The 24,680-nt window shown below is 49.8% G+C and overlaps 1 protein-coding gene across 1 annotated transcript in view; it reads right to left on the bottom strand.

Moving 5' to 3' along the window:
* The window catches only part of LOC147693179 (uncharacterized), a 708,628-nt gene that overhangs the window by 76,091 nt on the left and 607,857 nt on the right, over positions 1-24,680 (bottom strand). Inside the window, 1 exon segment of the mRNA XM_086939582.1 lies at positions 7,854-7,869. Coding sequence (XP_086795708.1) covers positions 7,854-7,869 — 16 coding nt within the window.

The raw sequence follows: 24,680 nt of genomic DNA, 5'->3' as shown, positions 1-24,680 counted from the left end.
TATATAGGATTTTCACCCTACTCAGTTTGTGGCAGATATTTTATCCTTTAACCCACTCCAGACGTCTATTGGAGTATTTTTACGGGAAAAAGGGATCTGTGTGAAAATCACAACTGAGTTACTCTAGTATCTAGCGTTAAATTATCGCCTTACCAAAAGTTGGGCGCCATATAGTGTAGTTCCTATATTCCCAACAGGCTCTGCGCATTGGAATAGTATATACTATAGATGTGACGTAGGACGGAGGTCTACTAGGTCTCTATCGATTATACTTAACTTAATAGTGAGTGCCAGCTAGCTCAGAGGTCACTAGAAACTTTCTCGAATAAACAAGAAGGGATTAGTTTCTGACAACCGCATAAACATGACAACTTTATTTCCCAAGACTAAGATATATATCTCTAGAGTCGCGGAAACAATAGATAGCTATTTCACTCAGTCAATCGTGCATGCTTCGTTTCACCAGAATTGCAGAGAAATAGAGTGACGGGCGTTTTCATTCAAAGGTATTTATTGAACAGTCTTCTTTCTCATGCAAAAGAAATGAACTGCTACAATCGCAATACTTAGCATGAAGTAAAGTGTGTATAGTAAAAAGCGTATTACAAAGTAATATTGTAATAGCATGGTATGGTTTCTAAGCCATAGATAAATAAATACATTAATAAATAATGACTAAAAGTACTCAACTGGTGCTTCTAAAAAGTACGTAACCTAAGTCTAGTACAAGGGAAGAAGTAAGTGAGGTGTAGCTTAGTTTTAGTATTCTTTGCCAAGAATTCTATTCCAAGAATTCTCAAAGGGAAACATTGGAGCTAGATTTCTCGGCAGGAGAAAAGACAACGTCTCTCTCAGTGCGTCAGCGGGAGGATCAGCTTCCTTCGGCCCCTTCTTCGGCGAGCTGTGTCGTGTAGGTAGATAGTCGAACTGCTCCAAAACCACCGTGTGTTTGCCTGAGCAAGTGTGGGCATATTTATACCTTGAAGGTGCCGAGTTTGACGTAAGGTTGGACATAATAACGTCATCAAAGACTCAGTCCTTTGAAAACTCCATGATTTCTTGGATAAATCAATATTCAAGCAAGGGGAAGTCCCTGACTGCTGAAGGCGGGTTTTTCCAAGAAATCGATGTGGATTTTCGGAACTAGTGGAAGTACCCATGCCGTATTTGGACTGCATAGGCTAAGTCTAAATATGGTTATGATTTCTATGCCTATATAAGGATAGGGTGATTTATACCTATATATGGGCATGAATCAGGAAATTTACACTAGGGTCCTAAATTCATATACAACACTTTGACAGACCCCCCTCCTTGGTGGACTGAAACCTGTGAAACCAGTGCCTTGACACCCTCATGGGTGACTAGTAGCGCTTAACAAACGCGTGATTGATTGATTGACATGTATAGTGTTCAGTTTGTAGGTACCGGGTTGTTCTCTGGTTAATCACTGTTCTTTTTCCACACATAGGAACTTCTGTTGTGGTGTGTGCCCATTCAGTGGAGAAGTGTGGCTCACTGGTTAGAGGAGGCAAACCTGGAAGCAGAGGTCAGCCCGGGACAAGGGTTCAATTCCCGGCTCGGCGGGGTCTTGAGTCCTAAAATGTCCATGGACTCGACAATTCTCGCTCCGGTGCCTACTCGATTCACGGGTTCACACTCTGCAACTCTGGGCAATAGCTTGCTTAATCTCCACAACGGCCCCTAGCGGCGGGATGCCTGGCTTTCACCTTGCGGATACCCTGCCGGGGTTATCTCACAGGGGAATACCAGGACGGGTTTCCTAAGCAAGCGCTTAGAAACCGATTGGTGATTTGCGCTATATAAATTCCTGTGCATTTTTTGCAGGACAGGCGTGCAGGAGAGGTCCTCTCGTACTTTTCACAAGAGTTTGTTATTATCTCCCTATCCCTTTTTCCCTGTGGACAGACTTACAGGGGATTGGGTTATCTGTCCTGCTAGGTATCTGTGCATGAGGGAGGTGAGTATCTAACATCACCCCTGCTGGATTGTTCCGGAAGGTTAGTAGCTTGTAGTATCTACTAACCTGACAGGGCCACTCTTTGTCAGTGCTGGCTTGCAAGGGATGACATTTGCTACCCCATAATTTGAAGAGCATCTCCCTTTATGCAAAGCACTGAAGAGCAGTCTCTGTGCCATGCTAAGGATGATGTAGCAACGTAACCTTTGGCTGTCTCCATTTCTGGCGTACTCCGTTTCAGTAGCCAAGTGCTTTATAAGTTCTCATTCATTGATTAATTCATTCACAGTAAAAGTAAAAAGATAAACTGTATACCCCTGTCTGCCAAAATAAACACCATTCTGGCTTATGGCAAGGGGTCAAGTACAGTGGAAAGGTTAGCAAGAAAAATGCCTCTCTGTGTTATATAGATTTGTATAGCGCAGTAACCACCAGAGAGGGTACCCAGGCGCTTGGGCTACAGCTTCTTGCCGACTCGAGAAGTGAGAAGGCGACTTGATGTATTGAGGAAGGTCGTTCCATGTCTTAGATGTGATATACAAGAATGAGTGACCTCCAGTTTTGTTTTGAGGAGGCAGGGAGTGGGTGTGCGTGAGAGTGAGGCAGAGTGTAGAAGTCTGGTGAAAGTGTATGCAGCTGTTCAGGTATCCTGGTCCTGTGTTGTGTATGGATTATGTGTCGTTATCTGGGGGTATACTGTTCCACACTGACAATGGCAGAGTCACAGTGGAGTCTGTAAGTAGTCATTAGGAGCATGCGTTTAAATGAGCAAGTGCCCTCACCCGCTCTAAGGTGGCATTTATTCATCATTGGCGTACGCCTCGTTGGACTGGCGCTGCAATGCCCACCAGGCCCCACGAGAGAGCACTCTATCAGAGATCTTCTCATCACAAGTAGGTGACAGGGGGTAAGAGTGTGTAAGAACATTGGAGAAATGTGAGCTAAAGATCGACTATAGACCTCGTCCGGTTATCAATTTAATAAGGTTCCAGTTCTATGCCGAGGTAAAAAACCGAGGGCCTCATTTACAAGCTCATTGCGCCGTTGGTACGTCACTATTTCTGACGCACCAACAGCCCAATGGGCTTACACATATTTACAAGACCACGGAAAGTCACCATGGCCTTACAAATATGGGACCTTTTCACGCATTACTCTGCGTGAAAGGGGCGTTCCATGGTTTTTGCTGCGGGCGTTCTATGGGTGTAGCTGTGGGTGTTCCCACGCAACATCCACGGAACCTGACACATTCCAGATTTACAACATTTTGTAACGCTGGGATGCGTCGGAATCCGAGTGGCACAATAAGGAGAAATATTTTTCTTTCTCTTCGTTTTTTCCTCTTTCTATAAAAAGAGGAAAATGCCATAATTTATTGTTTTATGCAGGAAGGTGTTCCTTTCTGCACAAAAACAATCATCCCCGCAATGCACTCACCCTTGCAACATGACGCTTGGTGTCCGCGTTGGCGCACAGCTGCTGTTTGTGCGCCGGTGCAGGGGAGAACGGGAATGCGCGGTATCTTGTGGATACGGCGCATTCCTGTACTTTTCTTTTGACGCACGGCAGCGCAGCAGGAATTCCAGCTGTGCTGCGCTGCCGTGAATCAATATATTGTAAATGAGGCTTAGAGTGAGAGACTGAGACGTAATAGATCTGCAGCTGTGGTCGACATGTTTCACGTCTTAATTGTGTAGAGAGACCATCACCTGGCACTTAATCAGGAGCTATACATACCTAATCTTCTGGGAGGGGGAGGAAACTTAAGTGGGTCTGGATTCTTTTCACCCAAGTGGGTAATGTGATAATCCACCACCGATTACATTCATTAGAAGACACTGACGTCATTTCATGTATGCGTCAACTTAAAACAGTGACCCTCCAAGTGGCTGGGACGTTCCCTTGGAACAGGAGGGCGTATCTTTCGCCAACAAGCCATTTGTGCTTTGTGGAACTGCGGCGCATTAACGACCCCCTCCTCGTATATGGTGGAGGATGGGCGGACAGCGGTGGGTCAGTATTCACCGGTCACTGTTTGACTTGAAGCGCGCATGCAATGTGAAGGTATGACTTTGCAAGCCAACTATGTAAGTTTACTATCCAGCCAACCCGGTGACCCTCCTTCACTACCCACTGTCCCTCCCCTAGTTTTCCATTTAAACCCACTGGCTGCCCAACTGACCCTCGGTCCTTAGGCTAGACTGCCGGCTTTGGTGCTGGAGACCAGGGTTCGAGCCTCGGGCCGCGTCCACATCCTGTGATTCTGGGCAAATCACTTAATCTCACCAGGCCTGAATGTGTAATGTAAATACGGTGCTCATGTAAAGCGCTCCAATACCTTCGGGTCGAGTTCGCGCTATATAAATATGCAACAAAAAAAAACTAGTTGATCCTAAAGGCCAGCAAGGTGGGCTTAGGTCTATGCTGCTTTGGTGAATGTTCTTTTTTACGTATGTCTTACTCACCGTACTACATCCCTAATTGACCCTTGAGGGTTATTAGTTTACCTTACTAGCCTTCCTACTAGTCCAGCGGGTAACTTTTCCAGCCGACCAACTGACCATACTAGCCAAAGAGTGCGAACCCAGGAGCCGCATCTGACCCTACCAGGCCACTAGCGGACACTAGGAGGTCACCGGGGGACACTGGGAGGTCACCGGGGGACACTGGGAGGTCACCGGAGGACATCGGGGACTCTGGGAGGTTACCGGGGGACTCTGGGAGGTCACCGGGGGACTCTGGGAGGTCACCGGGGGACTCTGGGAGGTCACCGGGGGAGACTGGGAGATCAACGGGGGAAACTGGGAGGTCACCGTGAGGACACTAGGGGGTCACCGGGGGACACTACGGGGTCACTGAGGGACACTAGGGGGTTACCGGTGGACACTAGGGGGTCACCAGAGGACACTGGGAGGTCACCGGGGGACACTAGGAGGTCACTGGAGGACATTAGGCGGTAACCAGGGGACACTGGGAGGTCACCGGGGGACAATGGGAGGTCACCGGGGGACAATGGGAGGTCACCAGGGGACAATGGGAGGTCACCGGGAGAAACTAGGGGTCACTGGGGGACACTGGGAGGTCACCGGGGGACACTGGGAGGTCACTGAGGTCACCGGGGGACACTGGGAGTTCACTGGGGGACACTGGGAGGTCACCGGGGGTCACTGGGAGGTCACCGGGGGACACTGGGAGGTCACCGGGGGACACTGGGAGGTCACCGGGGGACACTGGGAGGTCACCGGGGGACTCTGGGAGGTCACCGGGGGACACTGGGAGGTCACTGGCGGACACTAGGAGGTCACCGGGGGACACTGGAGGTCACCGGGGGACACTAGGAGGACACTTGGAGGTCACCGGGAGACACTGGGAGGACACCGGGGGACACTGGGAGGACACCGGGAGGTCACCGGGGGACACTGGGAGGTCACCGGGCGACACTAGGAGGTCACCGGGGAACACTAGGAGGTCACTGGCAGACACTAGGTCACCGGGGGACACTGGGGGTCACCGGGGGACACTGGGAGGTCACCGAGGGACACTCGGAGGTCACCGTGGGACACTCGGAGGTCACCAGGGGACACTGGGAGGTCACCGGCGGACACTAGGGGGATCACCGGGGACACTAGGAGGTCACCGGGGGACACTAGGAGGTCACCAGGGGACACTGGGAGGTGACCGGGAACACTGGGAGGTCACCGGGGGACACTGGGAGGTCACCGGGGACACTGGGAGGTCATTGGCGGACACTAGGGGAGTCACCGGGGGTCACTAGGAGGTCACCGGCAGACACTGGGGGGTCACCAGGGGACACAGGGAGGTCATTGGCGGACACTAGGGGGGTCACCGGGGATTACTCACTTCCCTTCTGGAGACCCTGTTGAAACGTTCCGGCATAAATGGCACAGTTCTAAAATGGTTTACCTCCTTCCTTCAACACCGCTTGCAACAAATTAAAATTAACTCCTGTCTCTCAAAGCCAACTAAAGTCACACTTGGGGTCCGCAAGGCTCGATCCTCTCCCCGCCCCTCTTTAATCTCTTCATGGAGCCCCTCACAATCATATTGAAAAAAGCTGGAGTGAATTACCACCTTTACGCGGACGACACCCAAATCTATTTCAAGTCTCCCAGCGACATTCTACTCCTTAATACCACCCTAACCGAGATCCAAACTTGGTTCCAATTAACCACTTAAAGCTCAACCCTGACAAAACAAAACTAATCCTTTTCTCTCCAAAAAGTAACCATCGCCCAATCCAAGAGTGGCTCAAGAATCTGGTTGCCCTAAACTGCTCCCTCGTTCTATCCGGCTCAGTTAAGTCTCTAGGCATCACCCTTGACAAGACCTTATCAATGGAGGCCCACATCAAAAACTGCAAAAAGTGCTCTTTTCGCTCTAAAACACCTCAAGAAATTGAAACCTTTTCTACCCCACGTTGACCTCAAAACAGTAATCCAATCCCTAGTTCTCTCTAAATTCGACTACGGGAACGCCATCCTTACAGGGACTCCAAAAGCTCACCTAGCTCCTCTAAGGGCAGTGCTGAACATGTCCGCTCGACTCGTATCTGGAGTTAAAAGATTTGAACACATCACTCCAGCTCTCAACTCCCTCAACTGGCTTCCCATGGAAGGGAGGTGTATTTACAAGCCGGCCTGCATCACACACAAAACCCTCCACTCTCCGGCCCCAACTACCTGAACTACAAACTGGTAAGAGCAGGTCAGTCCAGAACACTGAGAAGCTCCAACTCACTCCTCCTTATTCCTCCAAAAGTGAAAAAGAAAACCACCCAATACCGATCGTTCTCGGGCAACGCTCCAAGGATGTGGAACGCTCTCCCTGGAGTATTTTATTTATTTATTTATGCAATTTTATATAGCGCGGACTTTACCCGAAGGTGTCAGAGCGCTTCACAATAGGAACAGAAAAGATACAAACTGAGAACGTTACACGAGCAACAGATTGCAGAGGCATTCGTTACGTTACATACGGTAAAGTGATAATTGTGAGCAACCAAGAATACATGAGGTAGTAAAAATTGTGAGTCCGCAGATGCAGCCCCTCCTTCTCCTGTTTCAAAAGGACCTGAAACTCCATCTCCTCAACAAATACTTTCATGACCAACGTCAACTTACCTTGACCTCAATATCCGAGTTGACTCCTCTCTCTCTGGACATTCAAGGACTGTGGGGACCGGACAATGTCATTCTCACCTTTTTCTTTTTTTGGTCTCTCCCCCTCCGCTGCACAGAATATTTATCTCCCAGGCTGGGTTGGTTTGCTTCCTTACTACCGGCCTGCTATGTAATGTAATGCCCTTCTGCTGTTTACTGTGTGTATGTAAAGCGCTCTGATACGGGTCGAGCCAGCGCTATATAAAACTTTTATAATAAAAAAATAACTTTAAATGGATAGTACCAGCACTTCTCAGAAACAAGCAGGTCCTTTGCTACAGAGTACCTGCACTTTTCATTTTCTATTTCAACTGGCTTTGGGGATAACCCTCCCTCGAGAGCCCCTCAGTCTGCCCGCCCCCCCCCCCTCCCCATGAGGACCCCCCCTTCACCTTCAACAAGAACATGACCTCATCTAAGACGGCTGGGACTCAACCCCGACAGGAGCCTACCTCAAGCCCCGGCCCTATTAACACCGCCGACCCTTCCTTCCCATTGTAGCGCTCCGACGGCCCTGAGGCGGCAGAAGCGCTATACAGACAAACTGAATCACATGAAGGGACGCGCAGCAGGAGGTGGGGGTAGGGCGGGATAGACAGGCACCCAGAATGGGAACGCGGAAGGGGGGTGGGGGGCAGCAGGCACCCAGCACACTAGCACAGGAAGGCTACGGAGGGGGGTGCGGGGCTCACCTCTGGATCCTGCATCCTGTCTCAGTGCGTGATCTTGGGCAGATTCCCGTCCGAGAGTCTCATTCACTGACCCGGATTCCAGACTCAGTCGAACAAAGATGGGGGGGTCCGTGCGCCTGCTGCACATGCCCCGGGGGGAGACACTTCACGGAGGAGAGGAGAGTGACGTCACTGCAGAGAGAGACACTACTATAGAGACACTACTCCCTGGGGAGGGCTGAGAGAGTGACATCAATGGAGAGAGAGAGAGAGACTACGCCCTGGTTAGAGGCTGAGACAGATTACCACAGAAAGACACCACTCCAAGAGGAAGACTGATGGAGAGATCCCTACAGAGAGACACTACTCCCTGGGAGGGCTGAGAGAGATCCCTACGGAGAGAGACACTACTCCCTGGGAGGGCTGAGAGAGATCCCTACAGAGAGAGCCACTACTCCCTGGGGAGACACATAGTGACATCACGACAGAGAGACACAAGCACTCCAGGAGGACAGAGAGCCAGATCACTACAGAAAGAGAGACACTACTCTCTGGGTAGAGGCTGAGAGAGACACTAGTCCCTGGGAGGGCTGAGAGTGAGATCACAGAATTGTAAATTGTAATTTGATACTTGTATAGCGTACTACTCACCCGCAAGGGTCTCAAGGCGCTTGTACGAATACCGCTGTGGAACCCATCCTGGCTTTCCTTGTGAGGCGTCCACTCCTGGGCACCCCCAAGCAGTGGTCGAAGTGGGAAAAAAAAGTAGGGGAACTGTGGGTGGAGAATCAGGGGGCGGGAACAACCGAAGATTGAATCAGTGGGCGGAGTCATGGGTGTGGCTAGAAATAGCAAAACATACCAATTTTTTGTACGTTTAGCATTTCACTGACCAGTTACAGCTTATAACGTTATTTAATTAAAAAAATGGATATGTTTATTTGAGGTTTAATTCAGGAAAAAGCAAACACTCATAGGGAATATAGGTTTATGTAAAGCATGTGAAATATAAGCAGGAACAACATGTTACCTTAATGCTTTTACTCTCATTGTTCAGAAATCCATGATTATTTTTTGTCTCAAACATTGAGGTCATGAATGCAGGGCTCCTCCTATACACATGTGTTAAGCAGGGCTCAGAAGAGAAAGGGACTCTTCAGGAGAATCTAGACTCACAGAAACCTCAAAGGCTCCTTCATATTCATGTCAGCCAGCCAGCTGCTCAATCATAATATAGTAAAAAGAACAACTGGTGGACAGCATGCAGAGCAATATCATACATTCACCCCAGTGCAGTGAGATGGACCTAAATCCATTGTTTATTTGCTCACATGCGATTCCAGTTTGGACCCAGCCATATGCAAATCAGTCTTGATCCTGTGCCCAATGAGAACAGTGTAGCCCGAACTGCCAGGCCAGGTCCTCCCTGGACTGGAAACAAGCATCCTAGGACCGGTTTCAGGCTTTCAGCCCTCATCAGCCAGGATAGCTTGATTCCATTGGCATGGAGAGCACAGGACTCATGTCTGAGCATACCTGTTCCACTCGGGGTGACAAATGCAAAAAGAACAATTGATGGACAGAATGCAGAACAAGGTCATACATTCACCCCAGTTCAGAGATCGGGGCTTAAATCCATCGTTTTTTGCTCACCATGCCATTCCAGTTTGGACCCAGCCATATGCAAATCAGTCTTGATCCTGCGCCCAATGTGAACAGTCCAGCCCGAACTGCCAGGCCATATGTATTTAAGTGTCCTTTCATTCGGGAAGTGAACACAAAGCAGTACCCACTGAACTATACACATAACATATTGCTCTTTGATATGCATGGTACATGTTCTTTGCAGCAGGCATATTACCCCTCTGCACTACCTTAGATGAGTAAAATAGCCACTAGACAAAACACGCTCCCATCTCCCTCCAGCAGGTACATTGATCACCAAAGTTATCTTGGCACTTGTATTGTTGACCGAAACCTGCTGAATATACAAATAACTTTGCAGTGTTTTTAAAACTCTTGCACTTGTACAAAACCGGTCCCCCCAAACTAAACTGGCCCCCTACCCTTCTAGTCGCCCTGGGAAACGCCTACTCCTGCCCTTTCACTGCTCCAGTCCAGTCAGTACTACTGCTCATGCTCGATCAACACTCCTGCTTCGTCAATTCCCCCGATCCCTCCCTTCTCCTGGCCCGTCACTTCTACTGGCCCGTCACTTCTCCTGCCCGTCACTGCTCCTGCCCTGTTCACCGCTCCTGCCCCGCTCACCGCTCCTGCCCTGTTCACCGCTCCTGCCCCGCTCACCGCTCCTGCCCCGCTCACCGCTCCTGCCCCGTTCACTGCTCCTGTCCTGTTCACTGCTCCTGTCCTGTTCACTGCTCCTGCCCCATCACCTCTCCTGCCCGTCACCTCTCCTGCCCCGTCACCTCTCCTGCCCATCACCTCTCCTGCCCCGTCACCTCTCCTGCCCCGTCACCTCTCCTGCCCCGTCACCTCTCCTGCCCCGTCACCTCTCCTGCCCTGTCACCTCTCCTGCCCTGTCACCTCTCCTGCCCATCACCTCACCTGCCCGTCACATCCCCTGCCTGTCATGTCACCTGCCTGTCACTTCTTGTGGCCGGTCACCTCTCCTGCCCTGTTGCCTCTCCTTCCACGTCTCCTCTCCTGCCCTGTCACCTCTCCTGCCCCATCACTGCTCCTGCCCTGTTCACTGCTCCTGCCCCGTTCACTGCTCCTGCCCCGTTCACTGCTCCTGCCCCGTTCACCGCTCCTGTCCTTTCACGGCTCCTGTCCTTTCACCGCTCACATCCGGTTACTGCTCTAGCTCATGCCCCGTCACCTCTCCTGCCTCGTCACCTCTCCTGCCCCGTCACCTCTCCTGCCCCGTCACCTCTCCTGCCCCGTCACCTCTCCTGCCCCGTCACCTCACCTGCCCATCACCTCTCCTGCCCATCATGTCACCTGCCTGTCATGTCACCTGCCTGTCATGTCACCTGCCTGTCATGTCACCTGCCCAGTCACCTCTCCTGCCCTATTGCCTCTCCTTCCACGTCTCCTCTCCTGCCCTGTCGCCTCTCCTGCCCCATCACTGCTCCTGCTCCGACACTGCTCCTGCCGCCTTCACTGCTCCTGCCCCGTTTGCTGCTCCTGCCCCGTTCGCACCTCCTGCCTTGTTCACTGCTCCTGCCTCGTTCACTGCTCCTGTCCTTTCATTGCTCCTGTCCTTTCTCCGCTCCTGTCTTTTCACCGCTCACACCCGGTTACTGCTCTAGCTCATGCCCCGTCACCTCTTCTGCCCCGACACCTCTCCTGCCCCGTCACCTCTCCTGCCCCGTCACCTCTCCTGCCCGTCACCTCTCCTGCCCCGTCACCTCTTCTGCCCCGTCACCTCTCCTGCCCCGTCACCTCTCCTGCCCCGTCACCTCTCCTGCCCATCACCTCACCTGCCCATCCCATCACCTGCCTGTCATGTCACCTGCCCGTCCCTTCTTGTGCCCGGTCACCTCTCCTGCCCTGTTGCCTCTCCTTCCACGTCTCCTCTCCTGCCCTGTCACTTCTCCTGGCCTGTCGCTGCTCCTGCCATATCACTGCTCCTGCCCCGTTCACTGCTCCTGCCCCGTTTACTGCTCCTGCCCCGTTCACTCTCCTGCCCCGTTCATTTCTGCTGCCCCGTTCATTTCTGCTACCCCGTTCACTGCTCCTGCCCCGTTCACTTCTCCTGTCCTTTCACCGCTGCTGTCCTTTCACCGCTCACACCCGGTTACTGCTCTAGCTCATGCCCCGTCACCTCTTCTGCCCTGTTCACCGCTCCTGCCCTGTTCACCGCTCCTGCCCCGCTCACCGCTCCTGCCCTGTTCACCGCTCCTACCCCGCTCACCGCTCCTGCCCTGTTCACTGCTCCTGCCCCGTTCACTGCTCCTGTCCTGTTCACTGCTCCTGTCCTGTTCACTGCTCCTGTCCTGTTCACTGCTCCTGCCCCGTCACCTCTCCTGCCCATCACCTCTCCTGCCCCGTCACCTCTCCTGCCCCGTCACCTCTCCTGCCCCGTCACCTCTCCTGCCCCGTCACCTCTCCTGCCCCGTCACCTCTCCTGCCCATCACCTCACCTGCCCGTCACATCACCTGCCCGTCACATCACCTGCCTGTCATGTCACCTGCCCGTCACTTCTTGTGCCCGGTCACCTCTCCTGCCCTGTTGCCTCTCCTTTCACGTCTCCTCTCCTGCCCTGTTGCTTCTCCTGCCCTGTCGCTGCTCCTGCCCTATCACTGCTCCTGCCCCGTTCACTGCTCCTGCCCCGTTTACTGCTCCTGCCCCGTTTACTGCTCCTGCCCCGTTCACTGCTCCTGCCCCGTTCATTTCTGCTACCCCGTTCATTTCTGCTGCCCCGTTCACTGCTCTTGCCCCGTTCACTTCTCCTGTCCTTTCACCGCTGCTGTCCTTTCACCGCTCACACCCTGTTACTGCTCTAGCTCAAGCCCCGTCACCTCTCCTGCCCCGTCACCTCTCCTGCCCCGTCACCTCTCCTGCCCATCACCTCACCTGCCCGTCACATCACCTGCCTGTCATGTCACCTGCCCGTCACTTCTTGTGCCCGGTCACCTCTCCTGCCCTATTGCCTCTCCTTCCACGTCTCCTCTCCTGCCCTGTCACCTCTCCTGCCCCATCACTGCTCCTGCCCCATCACTGCTCCTGCCCCATCACTGCTCCTGCCCTTCATCATCCCCATAAGGTCACCAATCATAGACTTCAGAACATTGGAATATTTTCTTAAATCACTAACAGACTGCTAAATACTGGGGTCAAACGCCGGGGCTGTCATTGCTTGAGTTGGAAAAGATTTGTCTGCGTCATTATCAATGGGGCTTTGCAGGGGGGCGAATCTGTTAGTACATGCAATTATTAAATCTGCCAAATCATGTGCACATGGGTCAGGAGGTGGTGTAAATACTGCTTCCAAATATGAGCTTACTCGTTTGGTTATGGGTGCAAAACCACTCTTGCCCTTGGGTTTCTCAAACATCTTTGGAATGGTGTGTGTTACACCGGGGCCTGTATGGGGAGGACAACTGTCAACAGAACTAGAAGTGGCGTGAGAACGGCCCCGGTGCACCTCCGGGCCGAGATTGCCGGGAAACAGTCTGGTAGGCATTGATGAACGTATACACATGTGTTAAGCAGGGCTCAGAAGAGAAAGGGACTCTTCAGGAGAATCTAGACTCACAGAAACCTCAAAGGCCCCTTCATATTCATGTCAGCCAGCTGGCTGCTCAATCATAATATAGTAAAAAGAACAACTGGTGGACAGAATGCAGAGCAATATCATACATTCACCCCAGTGCAGAGAGATGGGCCTAAATCCATTGTTTATTTGCTCACATGCGATTCCAGTTTGGACCCAGCCATATGCAAATCAGTCTTGATCCTGTGCCCAATGAGAACAGTGTAGCCCGAACTGCCAGGCCAGGTCCTCCCTGGACTGGAAACAAGCATCCTAGGACCGGTTTCAGGCTTTCAGCCCTCATCAGCCAGGATAGCTTGATTCCATTGGCATGGAGAGCACAGGACTCATGTCTGAGCATACCTGTTCCACTCGGGGTGACAAATGCAAAAAGAACAATTGATGGACAGAATGCAGAACAAGGTCATACATTCACCCCAGTTCAGAGATCGGGGCTTAAATCCATCGTTTTTTGCTCACCATGCCATTCCAGTTTGGACCCAGCCATATGCAAATCAGTCTTGATCCTGCGCCCAATGTGAACAGTCCACCCGAACTGCCAGGCCATATGTATTTAAGTGTCCTTTCATTCGGGAAGTGAACACAAAGCAGTACCCACTGAACTATACACATAACATATTGCTCTTTGATATGCATGGTACATGTTCTTTGCAGCAGGCATATTACCCCTCTGCGCTACCTTAGATGAGTAAAACAGCCACTAGACAAAACATGCTCCCATCTCCCTCCAGCAGGTACACGGATCACCAAAGTTATCTTGGCACTTGTATTGTTGACCGAAACCTGCTGAATATACAAATAACTTTGCAGTGTTTTTAAAACTCTTGCACGTGTACAAAACCGGTCCCCCCAAACTAAACTGGACCCCTACCCTTCTAGTCGCCCTGGGAAACGCCTACTCCTGCCCTTTCACTGCTCCTGTCCAGTCAGTACTACTGCTCATGCTCAATCAACACTCCTGCTTCGTCAATTCCCCCGACCCCTCCCTTCTCCTGGCCCGTCACTTCTACTGGCCCGTCACTTCTCCTGCCCGTCACTGCTCCTGCCCTGTTCACCGCTCCTGCCCCGCTCACCGCTCCTGCCCTGTTCACCGCTCCTGCCCCGCTCACCGCTCCTGCCCCGCTCACCACTCCTGCCCCGTTCACTGCTCCTGTCCTGTTCACTGCTCCTGTCCTGTTCACTGCTCCTGTCCTGTTCACTGCTCCTGCCCCATCACCTCTCCTGCCCGTCACCTCTCCTGCCCCGTCACCTCTCCTGCCCATCACCTCTCCTGCCCCGTCACCTCTCCTGCCCCGTCACCTCTCCTGCCCCGTCACCTCTCCTGCCCCGTCACCTCTCCTGCCCTGTCACCTCTCCTGCCCTGTCACCTCTCCTGCCCATCACCTCACCTGCCCGTCACATCCCCTGCCTGTCATGTCACCTGCCTGTCACTTCTTGTGCCCGGTCACCTCTCCTGCCCTGTTGCCTCTCCTTCCACGTCTCCTCTCCTGCCCTGTCACCTCTCCTGCCCCATCACTGCTCCTGCCCTGCTCACTGCTCCTGCCCCGTTCACTGCTCCTGCCCCGTTCACTGCTCCTGCCCCGTTCACCGCTCCTGTCCTTTCACCGCTCCTGTCCTTTCACCGCTCACATCCGGTTACTGCTCTAGCTCATGCCCCGTCACCTCTCCTGCCTCGTCACCTCTCCTGCCCCGTCACCTCTCCTGCCCCGTCACCTCTCCTGCCCCGTCACCTCTCCTGCCCCGTCACCTCACCTGCCCATCACCTCTCCTGCCCATCATGTCACCTGCCTGTCATGTCACCTGCCTGTCATGTCACCTGCCCAGTCACCTCTCCTGCCCTATTGCCTCTCCTTCCACGTCTCCTCTCCTGCCCTGTCGCCTCTCCTGCCCCATCACTGCTCCTGCTCCGACACTGCTCCTGCCGCCTTCACTGCTCCTGTCCCGTTTGCTGCTCCTGCCCCGTTCGCACCTCCTGCCTCGTTCACTGCTCCTGCCTCGTTCACTGCTCCTGTCCTTTCATTGCTCCTGTTCTTTCTCCGCTCCTGTCTTTTCACCGCTCACACCCGGTTACTGCTCTAGCTCATGCCCCGTCACCTCTTCTGCCCCGTCACCTCTCCTGCCCCGTCACCTCTCCTGCCCCGTCACCTCTCCTGCCCGTCACCTCTCCTGCCCCGTCACCTCTTCTGCCCCGTCACCTCTCCTGCCCCGTCACCTCTCCTGCCCATCCCATCACCTGCCCATCCCATCACCTGCCTGTCATGTCACCTGCCCGTCACTTTTTGTGCCCGGTCACCTCTCCTGCCCTGTTGCCTCTCCTTCCACGTCTCCTCTCCTGCCCTGTCACTTCTCCTGCCCTGTCGCTGCTCCTGCCCTATCACTGCTCCTGCCCCGTTCACTGCTCCTGCCCCGTTTACTGCTCCTGCCCCGCTCACTCTCCTGCCCCGTTCATTTCTGCTGCCCCGTTCATTTCTGCTACCCCGTTCACTGCTCCTGCCCCGTTCACTTCTCCTGTCCTTTCACCGCTGCTGTCCTTTCACCGCTCACACCCGGTTACTGCTCTAGCTCATGCCCCGTCACCTCTTCTGCCCTGTTCACCGCTCCTGCCCTGTTCACCGCTCCTGCCCCGCTCACCGCTCCTGCCCTGGTCACCGCTCCTACCCCGCTCACCGCTCCTGCCCTGTTCACTGCTCCTGCCCCGTTCACTGCTCCTGTCCTGTTCACTGCTCCTGTCCTGTTCACTGCTCCTGTCCTGTTCACTGCTCCTGCCCCGTCACCTCTCCTGCCCATCACCTCTCCTGCCCCGTCACCTCTCCTGCCCCGTCACCTCTCCTGCCCCGTCACCTCTCCTGCCCATCACCTCACCTGCCTGTCACATCACCTGCCCGTCACATCACCTGCCTGTCATGTCACCTGCCCGTCACTTCTTGTGCCCGGTCACCTCTCCTGCCCTGTTGCCTCTCCTTCCACGTCTCCTCTCCTGCCCTGTTGCTTCTCCTGCCCTGTCGCTGCTCCTGCCCTATCACTGCTCCTGCCCCGTTCACTGCTCCTGCCCCGTTTACTGCTCCTGCCCCGTTTACTGCTCCTGCCCCGTTCACTGCTCCTGCCCCGTTCATTTCTGCTGCCCCGTTCATTTCTGCTGCCCCGTTCACTGCTCTTGCCCCGTTCACTTCTCCTGTCCTTTCACCGCTGCTGTCCTTTCACCGCTCACACCCTGTTACTGCTCTAGCTCAAGCCCCGTCACCTCTCCTGCCCCGTCACCTCTCCTGCCCCGTCACCTCTCCTGCCCATCACCTCACCTGCCCGTCACATCACCTGCCTGTCATGTCACCTGCCCGTCACTTCTTGTGCCCGGTCACCTCTCCTGCCCTATTGCCTCTCCTTCCACGTCTCCTCTCCTGCCCTGTCGCCTCTCCTGCCCCATCACTGCTCCTGCCCCATCACTGCTCCTGCCCTTCATCATCCCCATAAGGTCACCAATCATAGACTTCAGAACATTGGAATATTTTCTTAAATCACTAACAGACTCCTAAATACTGGGGTCAAACGCCGGGGCTGTCATTGCTTGAGTTGGAAAAGATTTGTCTGCGTCATTATCAATGGGGCTTTGCAGGGGGGGGAATCTGTTAGTACATGCAATTATTAAATCTGCCAAATCATGTGCACATGGGTCAGGAGGTGGTGTAAATACTGCTTCCAAATATGAGCTTACTCGTTTGGTTATGGGTGCAAAACCACTCTTGCCCTTGGGTTTCTCAAACATCTTTGGAATGGTGTGTGTTACACCGGGGCCTGTATGGGGAGGACAACTGTCAACAGAACTAGAAGTGGCGTGAGAACGGCCCCGGTGCACCTCCGGGCCGAGATTGCCGGGAAACAGTCTGGTAGGCATTGATGAACGTTGCTTCAGCAGGTAAACACTGTGAATATCACTGCCACAAAACCCAACTAATAGCAGCTTTAAATTGGCATGTAAATTTGCTGGCAGCGTCCTCACAAATGAGGTGTGATCACGGGTAGACAGTCAAAATATCGAGTTGGAAATATCGACCTACCATAATATCGAGTCTGAAATATCGAAGGAGCATAATATCGAAGGCAAGAATATCGTAGGACAGAATATCGACCCAAGGTAAGTAATATCGAAATACTTAATATCGATGTAAGTAATATCGAAGTTAGTAATATCGATAGCATATATATCGATGTTAATAATTTCGATGACACTAATATCGATATTTGTATTATTTTATAGTTTTTTATTATGTATGTGTTATATGTTTAATTTAAGTATTTAAAATAATTACTATTATATGTGTATACATTTTCTATAATAATATAGAAATTTATAAGGAAATTTGATGTTTTAGTACCGGAGCGGGTTGTGGGTTTATAGGGGAATAGGGTGGGAAGTAATTTAATTATGGTAAATTGATTAATAATTAGTAGGATTAATTAATTAATTATAATTATTTGCTAATTAATATTGATTAATTGGGAAATAATTAATTGATTAATTGATATATATTTTCTGTAGCGGGATGTGGGTTTATAGGGGAATAGGGTGGGGAGTAATTTAATAATAATTAATTAATTAATATATGTTTTTAAATATTTATAACTAATTAATTGGCAAATAATTAATATTAATTAGTTAATTAATTAATATAATTTGGTACATATTTTAAATTAGTAATTAATTGGTAATTAAATAATATTAGTTAGTTAATTACATTATTAGATTAATTTATTTATATATATAATTTTTAGTTACTGATAATTAATTAATTGGGGAAAAATGATATTAATTATTAAATTATATTAATTACAGCTTATGTGCTAATATATTTTCTTTATTGTTATTGTTAATTAATTATTAATTGCTAATTAAATAATATTATTTAACTTTGGGTTAAGGAGTATTTTTAGGGTTCAGGGTCATTTTTGGGTTTTTGGTTAAAGGGGTATTTTGAGTGTTTAGGGGCAGTTTTCAGTTTTTGGGTAAAGGGGTATTTTTAGGGTTCAGGGTCAGTTTTCAGTTTTTGGGTAAAGGGGTATTTTTAGGGTTCAGGGTCAGTTTTCAGTTCATGGGTAAAGGGGTATTTTTAGGGTTCAGGGTCAGTTTTCTGTTTTTGGGTAAAGGGGTATTTTTAGGGTTCTGGGTCAGTTTTCAGTTCATGGGTAAAGGGGTATTTTTAGTGTTCAGGGTCAGTTTTCAGTTCATGGGTAAAGGGGTATTTTTAGGGTTCAGGGTCAGTTTTCAGTTTTTGGGTAAAGGGGTATTTTTAGGGTTCAGGGTCAGTTTTCAGTTCATGGGTAAAGGGGTATTTTTAGGGTTCAGGGTCAGTTTTCAGTTCATGGGTAAAGGGGTATTTTTAGGGTTCAGGGTCAGTTTTCAGTTCATGGGGAAAGGGGTATTTTTAGGGTTCAGGGTCAGTTTTCAGTTCTTGGGTAAAGGGGTATTTTTAGGGTTCAGGGTCAGTTTCAGTTTTTGGGTAAAGGGGTATTTTTAGGGTTCAGGGTCAGTTTTCAGTTTTTGGGTAAAGGGGTATTTTTAGGGTTCAGGGTCAGTTTTCAGTTTTTGGGTAAAGGGGTATTTTTAGGGTTCAGGGTCAGTTTTCAGTTCGTGGGTAAAGGGGTTGTTTTTGGGTTCAGGGTCAGTTTTCTCGACTGTTGCACTCTCTGGAGTGGGAATAGTAATTTTATCCCTATGCTATCAAACGCTTTAAATAATTAATTGTTAAAATATCACATGTTTATTTTATTTTTTATATTACTTACATTTTATGTATGTTATTGTTTTATGTTTGTACATGTATTAGTAAATTAGAATATATTTCATTAATTTAGAAATTAGTAAATTAGTTATTAATACTTATTGTTCAGTACATATATATTATATCTTTACTGTATATATTTAATTAATGTATTATTAATATATATGTTTTATTTATTAATTTTAAACATTATTAGATACTTTTAAATATGTATATTTTATTTATTAGTGTTATATACTTACTTTTACATTTATATATATTAAAAAAAAATCGATATTTTTAACATCGATATTTTTTAGAACGATATTATTTTTTCGATATTTTTGTACTTACCATGTTGTAGATAGGATGTCGATATTTTTGCCCCCGATATTGTTGACTCGATATTCTTGTAGGTCGATATTTTTGTAGTCGAAATTCTGTCATAGATCCGTGACCACGGGCTCACAGCAGCCGCAGGGCCATCAGAGTAGCCGTTTTCGCACTATGCTACACTGATGGCCCTTTCAGTCTCACTTTGCAGGCCCATTAGACCCAGCGGGGAAGGGAAGGAGGTCGGGCGCAGTGCAGAGGCCTTCTGAATATTCACGTTGCACCACTCATGCGTGAAAAAGAAAACAAGGTGTACTTTAAAGTATGGCAATTTTACAGTCCCCGGTACGCTCTTTCAAAACTAAGAAGTAGGGGAACGGACTAACATAATTTTGAGAAGTAAGGGCACGCCGTGCCCTTCCGTCCCCGCCCACTTCTAACGCTGCCCCCAAGGTGGAGGCCAGGCATCCTTAGCGTTGTGGGGGCCGTTGTGGAGATTAAGCAAGCTATTGCCCAGAGTTGCAGAGTGAGACTCTATGATTAGAATAGGCACCGAGGCGAGAATTATCAGGTAGACACATTAGTGTCAGTGACTGTCAGAAAGTGAGATAACTAGAAAGAGACCCGCTTCCTGGAGCAGCCCTGTTATGTGCCACGCATATCATCAATCATAGGTTTGTTGAGCGCGACTACTCACCCTTAAGGGTCTTAAGGCGCTGGTGAGGAGGGGAGGGGCAGGTTCCAGTCCATCAAGGAGGGGGGTCTGTTGAAGAGCCAGGTATTGAGGTTTCTTGTGAAGATGGGGAGCGATGTTGTCAGTCTGAGGTGGAGCGAAGGTCGTTCCAGGCTCTGGCCGCGAGGAAGGAACGGCCTCCCGATCTGGTCTTTCTGGTGCGGGGGACCTCGGCGTAGGAGAGCTGGGCTAGGGTCCTTTGGGGTGCGTGGAATTGGAGTCGGCTGTTCAGTAATGCTGGTCCGGTGTCGTGGAGGGCCTTGTGAGCGTGGGTTAGCATCTTGAAGGTGACTCCAGCTTCGATGGGGAGCCAGTGGAGTGTGCGCAGATGCTGGAAGATGTGGCAGTGTCTTGGCAGGTTGAGGACCAGTCTTGCGGCGGCGTTCTGGATGTTTTGTAGCTTGCGGGTGAGGTTTTTGTTGATTCCAGCATAGAGTGCGTTGCCATAGTCAAGTCTTCTGGTGACGAGGACGTGTGACGGTCTTTCTGTGTTCGAGGGTGATCCATTTGAGGGTCTTGCGTAGGAGGCAGAGGGTGTGGTAACAGGAGGATGCGATGGAGTTGATCTGGTGGCCCATTTTGAGTTCGGAGTCCAGGATGATTCCCAGGTTGCGTGCGTGGTCCGTGGGGGAGGGTGGGCTTCCAAGGGCCACCAGGTGTCGTTCCAGGCATCAGGTGTGGGCCCATGACGAGTACTTCTGTTTTGTTGGTGTTTAGTTGTAGGCAGCTGCTTTTCATCCATTTGGTGACGGCTTCCATGCCTTCTTAAAAGTTGTGCTTGGCTGCGTTGGGTTCGTTGGAGAGAGAGGATGAGTTGGATGCCGTCTGCGTATGAAACAATGTTGAGTCTGTGGGTTCTGACAATGGGGGCAAGAGGAGCCATGTAGACATTGAACAGTGTGGGGTTGGTGTAGGGTCAAAGAGGAAAGGAGGGAGTCTGACCCGCTGCGTTCTGCTGTAGAGGAAAGATTGGATCCAGTTGAGTGTCTTGTCCCGGATCCATGCGTCATGAAGTCTGCATGTTAGGGTGCGGTGAGAGACTGTGTCGAAGGCCGCTGAGAGCTACCGTCTCTCCTCTGTCCAGAAGGGAGCGGATGTCATTTGTTGCAGCAAGGAGGGTGGTGTCTGTGCTATGGTTTTTTGTGAAACCGGATTGGGAGGAGTCAAGGATGTTGTGTTCTTCGATGAAGGTGGCCAGATGGCTGTTGATGACTTTCTCGATGACTTTCGCTGGGAACGGGAGCAGGGAGATGGGTTTGTAGTTTTTGAGTTCGGGGGGGTCCACCAAGGGTTTCATCAGGAGGGGGTTGATCTCTGCGTGCTTCCAGTCATTGGGGAAGTAGGCATTCACTTGGGAGCGGTTGATGGTTTTGAGAAGTATTGGTGTGATGGTGTGGGCGGCTCTGTTGATGTGGTGGGGGCAGGGGTCTGTGGGGGCCCCGAAGTGGATTGACTTAATCGTCTTCAGTGTGTCTTCTGTGGTGAGGGCTGTCTAGCTGTCAGTCGTTGGCTTCAGGGTGTCAGGGGTGGTTGGTGAGGGTTCAGTGTATTGGCTGTCTTCGTCAAAGTTGTCGTATAGGTTCTTGATTTTGTGGTGGAAGAAGGTGCTGAGTTTGTCGCAGAGGTCTTGTGAGGGAGGGATGTCTGTAGACTCACTGGTGGGTTGGGCCAACTCCTTGATGATGCTGAAGAGTTCTTTGTTGTTGTGCGCATGTGAAGATTCTGTCTTTGATTGCTGTTTTTCTCATATTTCGGATGAGTTGGTGGTGGCTCTGAAGTAGTTGTGGGCTTCTGTGGATTTGGAGTTTCTACAGGCTTTTTCGAGGCAGCGGCATGTGCGTCTGGACTCTCGAAGTTAAGAGGTAAACCATCTGGCTTTCTTGGTGTGTATGTTGTTTGGGCTGAGTGTGGTAAATATTTGATTTACCGTCCTAATTTCTATGCAGGTAAGTACTTAAACAAAAATAACTCAATCGGAAAGAAAGACGCAGAGTCCGTGGTGTTAGAGTTCTTAGGGGTTTTATTCCTTAAAAAGGAATGGTTCTGGTACCGGATATCGGGTTCCTGACACCACTGGGGTGCAGGAAGGGATAGAGCATACTTTATTGACATTACATTACTTGTATACTTAATATACACAATAGAAGTCAATGCAGAAGGCGTAACAGCTGAGAGAAACAAGATAAGGATACACACGTGTTAGCAATACGTAATCAGAAGGCGTAAACTAGGCGTGAACATAGAGGAGTGTGCTAGAAACGTCACATGTAAGTTTCACAAAAGGGGTGGATACAAAACAGAATCTTGCAATGTCAGCAGAAATCTGAGATCTGGATGCGCGCGCAGCTGCATGACGTGTGATTGACGTAAAGTTGGAGGGTGCAGGGGACTTGACATTTACTCTAGCGGAAAAGACAGAAGTCTGGCATGTCAGATCAACTTGTACCTATATCATATCTGATATCTGATGTTTGGGAACCATATTATCTGGAAGGAAAAGGTCTCTCGAACAGAGGCTATTCTATACTGACTGTGAGTGCGTGTATAAGCGTCTCGGTGTCTCGGTGTCTGCATGAGATGCGAGGGGGCATGGGCCTACCATGGTAACAGAGACTATGAATTACTCGGACGGAGACAGTGAGGCCGGGCCCTTTGCTCTGCAGCTGGAAGGATGTTTACTTAAACTAGTAGGCAGGAATGTATTTTTGAGGAGCGGAACAGATAATTCGAAGGTTGAATACAGTCTTGGCAGGCAACAGGCTGAGCTAAGCGCCGTGAGCCGCGCAGGGAGTAAGGCAGAGGTCACGGGTACAGAGGCAGGCCCAGGCTGAGGCATTTCAGAGTCTGAAGGCAGGAAATGGCTCGATGGCAGAATTCAGGGCCTACTTCGCCTGGGCTGGAAAACGTGTAAAGTACACCACAAAAAGACGTTGGCAAGGCATACTTAGAAACGGAATATTCAACCCGTTCAGGGTGGGTCTGAAAGAGGACATGTTAACGTTGGACGCAAATGTAATTGCGTCTTCATAGCTGGTACAGGAGGGAAGTTACATGCACTTTAAGCTGGTACATGGAGACGGTGGGGTACACGTTAGGGAACATTTCTTGACCATAAAATTTATATTTCCTCATTCCCTCCTTGTTCCCTACGGACCCTTCATGATATATCGATCCTCATGAACCGATCAGTCTGTTCACGTAACATCATTTGCTCTTCTTTCTTCTTTTCGCGTTTTGCATGAAAACTGGAATGCGGAATACATGATGTGGCGCACAGACCGCAAATCGCTGGCCCACATTGTAGACATAGGCAACAACTGAATACTATGAGAAGACCAATGCCTAGGAAGGATAGGATCTTCCATCCCCAAGCAGTCAACGTTGTCCAGAACCAACCGGACCAAGTCCAGGTGCCTGGATTCTGATGTATCAAACTTGCAATTTTATGAAGACGTGTGATAGCTTTATACACAGTTGGCGCGTTTTCTGGAATGAAAACACAGCAACTTGACCCGATGACCTTACAAGTCCGCCTCTATCTGCCAAGATGACGTCAATAACGAGACGATTCTGAAGAACAACAACCCGCATGGCGGACTGCTCCTCTGTTAAGTTGCCTAGAGCGGAAGTAGTTTCATTCACTACTGCTTCGAGGGTTCTAGTTAATTTGCGTATCAGTTTACTATTAAAAACAGCACCTAAGTAGGGGAAGAAACCTTTATTAAAGTCTGTATATTGCTCCCATGCCGTTTCAGTATAGTCGACAATCGGGAGATCTCTTCTGAGTCTACTGTTTACTAGATTTGTATTTCTGTGATAATCCGGAGGGGCTAGGAAAACAGGGGGCAGAAGGAAGGCAATGTAACAGGTACCATCCCAATCTGGAGGTAAGCGTATGTATGCGGTATGGCCACAAACAAAATAGGAATGACGAGTAGCTCGAAATGTAGACCTGCCCTGATCACTGAATTCGACCACAGTAGTACATTTACTATGACCTAAGTGTACTGAACCCTTCTTTCTGAGACATAAATCACCAGTGACTGGTAATACTGACATAGCAGGGAGAACTGGTGCAGCTTCGGATTCAACAGTAAGAATCATGAGGTTAATTGTGTAATTACCTAATCCATATACTTCATTTTCTAGATCAGTTCCTGTCCTAGTGGGAAGTCCCTTCTTGTCAGGGTAGCAGGCGTTAAGCAGAACTAAGTTCAGGTTTCCCCAAACCCAATTTCCTTCGAAAATAGCAATATCGGAATCTAAAGAATTAATTAATCTGAACCATGCACCACAGGAGCCATTGTGAGTGAACGGGTACGGAAAAAGAGGCAGAACTCCCTTGTATTTCTGGTAGGGAGGGAGTCGGCCACATATCCAACAGTTGGTAGCATTGTTAGTCTGATGGGAGTGATGTAACATACTAATGAATGTATTGTTGCGCAGCGCAAGTCTGTAAGATAACTCATGTAAGGGTAATTCACTAAAAGAATGTTCGGCAGAGACATTGTAAGCAGATTGTGTATGCTTGAAGATAGGGTAATATACAGGCAGCAATATACTAGCAGCGATAATCAGAAGGCTTAGAAAAAACAAAACCAATAATGTCACTATACAGTGACTACGGAGTGATTTACAATATGTACGTTTCTTGAGTTGTCTCTCTCTCTCTCTATCTCGATCTAGGGGATACATGTCAGAAACTAATTTAACCGATTCACCTAGGGGAGGACTTAAACAATTAAACTGTCTGACTTACTAGATCGTAATTTCGTTTTATACTCCTCTT

This window comes from Lissotriton vulgaris, chromosome 9 (assembly GCF_964263255.1).
Source record: "Lissotriton vulgaris chromosome 9, aLisVul1.2, whole genome shotgun sequence".
NCBI classification, from domain to species: Eukaryota; Metazoa; Chordata; class Amphibia; order Caudata; family Salamandridae; genus Lissotriton; species Lissotriton vulgaris.
This window is presented reverse-complemented; position numbering and strand designations above follow the sequence as displayed.